The 5,715-nt window shown below is 38.3% G+C and overlaps 1 protein-coding gene across 1 annotated transcript in view; it reads left to right on the top strand.

The window, feature by feature from the left end:
• PKNH_1116500 (SICAvar, type I (fragment)) overlaps positions 1-5,715 on the top strand; it is a gene marked incomplete at both ends in the record, with an annotated part of 16,009 nt that overhangs the window by 8,283 nt on the left and 2,011 nt on the right. The window contains 5 exons of the mRNA XM_039114130.1: positions 62-180; positions 701-1,303; positions 1,458-2,010; positions 3,294-3,400; positions 3,535-4,173. Of these exons, the coding sequence (XP_038969750.1) occupies positions 62-180; positions 701-1,303; positions 1,458-2,010; positions 3,294-3,400; positions 3,535-4,173 (2,021 nt within the window). The remainder of the gene's footprint in view (positions 1-61; positions 181-700; positions 1,304-1,457; positions 2,011-3,293; positions 3,401-3,534; positions 4,174-5,715) is intronic.

Raw genomic sequence — 5,715 nt, 5'->3', positions numbered from 1 at the left:
AGAAAAGGGAAACAACATCCACAAACACAACACAATTTCTTTTTTTTTTTTTTTTTTACAGCACAAGCATGTATCCAGCAGAAGGAGAACGGAGAAGACAAAAGTATGTGCCAACGTCTAGATTGTATGAAGCACTTATGGCAGAATAATACAGGAACAGGAGGACAGACTAGTAGTACGGTAAGACGAAGGAGGACGACATGAATGTACACATGCGTATATACGCATGTATATACACATATAGTCATATGTACATATGCATACACATATATATATATATATAGACATACATATACATAGAGACGTACATACATACATATATGTATAGGTGTACAAATGTATAGATGTATACATGTATGTACATATACATATGTATATATGTGTATACATATATATATATACATATATACATACATATGCAGACGCATATGTACATATACATATAGAAGGATGTACAGACATATACATACGTACGAATGTACGTATGTATATGTACGTATGTACATATACATATATACATATACAAGGATGTACAGTTGTGTGTACATATATACGTATGTACGAATGTACATATACATATATACATGTATATGTATACGTATGTATACATATGTATGTATACATATGTATATATGCATATGCATTTATGCATATGCATATATATATATATATATATATATATATATAACTACTTATATAGGACAACTTCTGGACAGAGGGGACTGGCCCCGTGGCAGCACTATGGAAGGAGTTGTCTGATGAAATGAAGGAGAAAGGAACACAGGATCAGGGAGATTGCAGTCAATTGACAGCTCCATCTGAAAAGGCGGCATGCAATTTTTTGCATGCCGGCTTACAGAAACTGTATGATACGACGACGCAGTCGTCGTCGTCTTCAGTTTTAAACAACCCATCGTTTAGACAAACGATGGGTTGTTTTTTACTTCATGCTTATGCAAAACACATGAAAGAAAAAGCAACTTGTCTTATTGATGATGGTATACAGAAAGCATTTGAAACTGCTGGGCAGGGTGGTCAGAGTGGTAAGGATGTTCCATGCAAATGGGAAGGAGAGGACAAAAATTGGGAAGATTGCAGAATTAACACAAATGTTCAAGGCGCACCTGAAACGAAAGTAAAGGACAAATTGAAGAACATCATCAATAAAGACGATGACGCAGCAGTAAAGAAGGCAAAGGAAGCATTGAACAAATTAGACTTATGTGAACGCTTCCAATGTATATCAGAAAGATGGCTGAAAGAGGAAAAAGGAAAAAATGGACCCCTGGAAGCAACCGACTGGGTAAGGAAATTACCATATATATATATATGTACATATATATGCGTGTATATATACATACACATACGTATGTATAGATGTACGTGTATATGTATATGTGTATGCATATACATATATATATATATATATATATATATATATATACATATACTTATAGGATAGGGTGCGGAGTAAAATCACAAGTCAAATCCCCGAACTTAGCACTGCCCTTGGCAGTGCTACATCTACAGGGAAAAGGGAAGAATTTGAGAAGTACTGTGAAGGCATTCCTGCGGGGCCGGGTGCCAGGGCTGCTGATAAGGATGCTTGCGTCCTTATTGCAGCAGGATTGAAAAACCTCTACAATTTAAGCGATGGGAGCGATGCCGCTATGGCATCGCTCGAAAGAACGATGCGCTGTATTCTATTGAACGCAATTGCAGACAAAATGAAGGAAAAACTTACATGTAAAGAGGAAAGGAGTGTTGAAGCGGGGATAGAGAAAGCATTTCAGAAAAGTCGTGATATTAAGGACAAAAGTGCTTGCAGTGATAATGATAAGTGCTTTGAGTGTACCAGATTTACGGACTATGATAATTGCAAAATTAACACAAATGGCAATAATCCAACGGAAAAAAAGCCTTTAAAGGACGAAATTGACCACAAGTTGAAAGATACTAATCTTGCTAGTACTAGTTCTTTAACGACGTCTTCTCTAACCAAGACCATATGTAAGTAGAAATAACAAAACCAACACAACCAACACTACCAAATATTGGTACTAATGGTTGCGTTGGTACCACCACCAACACTACAAAATGTTGGTTGTGTTGGTATCAACGCAAAATGTTGTTACCACCAACACAAAACGTTGGTACTAATGGTACCACCAACACAAAATGTTGGTACTAATGGTACCACGAACACTACAAAATGCTGGTTGTGTTGGTACCAACATACTAACACAACACAACATACTGACACAACCAACATACAATCAACACAACGCAACATACTAACACAACCAACATACTAACATAACCAACATACAACCAACATACAACCAACCTACTAACATAACCAACATACTAACACAACACAACATACTAACATAACCAACATACTAACACAAAACCAACATACTAACACAACCAACATACTAACACAAAACCAACATACTAACACAACTAACCTACTAACATAACCAAACATACTAACACAGAACCAACATACTAACACAACCACAACACTACTACTACTAGTACTACTACTAGTACTACTACTACTAGTTCCTTATCGAAGTCTTCTCTAACCAAGACCATATGTAAGTAACACCTACCCCAATACTATCAGTACAATACTGGTACCATAAAAATTTTGGTACCAACACAAAATGTTGGTCGTGTTGGTAACACAACCACTACCAAATGTTGGTACTAATGGTAGTTGTGTTGGTACCACCAACACTACAACATGCTGGTTGTGTTCGTACCAACCTACTGACATAACTAACATACTAACACAACCAAACATACTAACACAACCAACATACTAACACAACCAACATACTAACACAACCAAACATACTAACACAAAACCAACATACTAACACAACACAACATACTAACACAACCAACATACTAACACAACCAACATACTAACATACTAACACAACCAACCTACTAACATAACCAACATACTAACTTAACCAACCTACTAACACAACCAACATACTAACATAACCAGCATACTAACACAACATACTAACATAACCAACATAACTAACACAACACAACATACTAACACAACTAACATACTAACACAACACAACATACTAACATAACCAACGTACTAACACAACCACAACAAAACCACAACACAACCACAACACAACCACAACATAACCACTACAACACAATTACAACACAACCACCATTCATTTTATATTACCTTTTCCTTTTTCTTCTCCTTCCTTCCCCCCCCCAAAAAAAAAAAAAAAAAAAATTCTGTATAGGTAAACCGTGTGAAGATGACCACAGTACTGGTGACAAATGTAAGCGCTTGGATTGCATTGTGAAGAAATATGGACAAATCAGGCAGTGGAAGGAGACACCTACATGGGTAAGGGGTGCTCATTGCCTCAGAGGTACAGGTGCCGCTAGCACGTCGCCATATATATATACACGTGCATGCGCATAAATGTAGATGCCCATATGCATATATATATATATTTTCTTCCGTCTTCATATGTGCAGAGTAAGATGGAGGGCGACTTCAAGACGCAATTAACGAGTTTACTTGCTAGCATGAAAGGGAAGGCGGACGACGCGGACGTCACTAAACACTGCAGCAACAGCAACTGGGACGATGACGACGCCCATGGATTCGCCAATAAAACAGCCTGCAAACTCATCGCCGCGGGTTTAAAGCATCTTTCGAGTATTGAACAATCATATAGCACGGATACGAAAAGTGAGAATCTCAACCCATTCGACCACCAAGAGTTTAAACAGTTCGCTTCTTGTTTAATGTTGAAGGAGGTCGTGCAAAAAATGAAAGAAAAAAGTATAATTTGCGACATAGACGAAGGGATAAAGGCAGGTTCCAAAGCATGGGAAGAAATTAAGGGAACTCATTGTAAGAAGAAACCTTGCATGGACTGCAATTTGGATGAAATCAATTATGAAAGTTGCACAATCAGCAATGGCAGAAGCGGAAGTGTCAATGTAAAGGGGAAGTTGGATTCATTGCTCACAGAGGAGGGGACCCAAGTTAAAGGAACTTTGGAGGAATTACTTAAAACGGACCAAAGGACGGCTCCCCTATGTAAACGCCTACAATGTTTATCCTCAAAAGTAGAAGCACTTAAATTACAATCGTCCAACCCGAATGCGGTAAGTATAATATAAAATACATAAAAAAAAAAAAAGAATAAAAATAGAAGAAAAAGAAAAGGAATAAAGAGAAAATGAAAAGAAAAGAAAAGGAATAAGGAGAATGAATAATTCAAAAAAGAAAAAAAAAAAAAAAAAAAAAAAAAATATCAGATTCCGGGTGTTAGAATAATGTTGTGGGGGTGTCAGAATAAGGTAGTAAGGGTATTCGAATAAGGTGGTATGGGTATTAGAATAAGATGGTAAGGATGTTAGGATAAGGTGGTAGGGGTGTCCGAATAAGGTGGTAAGGGTGTTAGAATAAGGTGGTAAGGGTGTTAGAATAAGGTTGTAGGGGTGTCAGAATAGGGTCTTAGGGGTGTCAGAATAGGGTCTTAGGGGTGTTAGAATAAGGTGGTAAGGGTATTTGAATAATGTTGTAGGAGTATTGGAATAAGGTTAGAGGGGTGTCAGAATAAGGTTTCAGGGTGTTAGAAGGGTTTAGGGTTCAGGGTTTAGGAATAAGGTGTCGGGGTGTAAGAATTTGGATTCCGCGTTTAGGACGGAGGTGTCAGGGTGTAAGAACTTAGATTCCGGGTTTAGGAATGAAGGTTGTTGGGGTGTTAGAACTTAGATTCAGGGTTAAGGAGGAATTTGTCAGGGTATAAGAACTTAGATTCCGGGTTTAGGAGTAGGATTCCGGGTTTCGGAGTGGGGTTCCGGTTTTAGGAGTAGGGTTCCGGGTTTAGGAGTAGGATTCCGGTTTTAGGAGTAGGGTTCCGGGTTTAGGAGTAGGGTTCCGGGTTTAGGAGTAGGGTTCCGGGTTTAGGAGTAGGGTTCCGGGTTTAGGAGTAGGGTTCCGGGTTTAGGAGTAGGGTTCCGGGTTTAGGAGTAGGGTTCCGGGTTTAGGAAGAAGGTTGTATGGGTGTTAGAATAAGGTTCTAAGTGTATAGGAATAAGGTGTCAGGGTCTTAGAACATAGATTCCACGTTTAGGAATAAGGTTGTAGGGGTGTCAGAATAAGGTGGTTATGGTGTTAGAATAAGGTGGTAAAGATGTCAGAATAAGTTGGTAAGGGTGTCGAAATATGGTTGCAGGGGTGTTAAAATAAGGTTTGAATGTATAAGAGTAAGGTTGTAAGGTCGTTAGGATAAGGTTGTAGAGGTATTGGAATGAAGGTTGTAAGAGTGTTAGAATAAGGTTGTCAAGGGTGTTAGAATAAGGTGATAAGGGTATTAGAATAAGGTGGTACAGGTATTAGAATAAGGTGTTAAGGGTGTTAGAATAAGGTGGTAGGGGTGTCAGAATAAGGTGGTAAGGGTATTAGAAGAATGTTTGAGGGGTGTTAGAATAAGGTGGTAAGGGTGTTAGAATGAGGTGGTAAGGGTATTAGAATAAGGTCTTAGGCGTATGGAATAAGATTATAAGGGTATAAGAATAACGTTGTAAGGGTGTCAGAATAAGGTTGTTGGGGTGTCGGAATAAGGTTGTTGGCGTGTCGGAATAAGGTGGTAAGGGTATTAGAATAAGGTGGTAAGGGTGCTAGAATAAGGTTGTAAGGGT

Source organism: Plasmodium knowlesi (assembly GCF_000006355.2).
Source record: "Plasmodium knowlesi strain H genome assembly, chromosome: 11".
Taxonomy (NCBI): Eukaryota; Apicomplexa; class Aconoidasida; order Haemosporida; family Plasmodiidae; genus Plasmodium; species Plasmodium knowlesi.
Note: the sequence above shows the minus strand (reverse complement) of the source record. Positions and strands in the feature narration are given on the sequence as shown.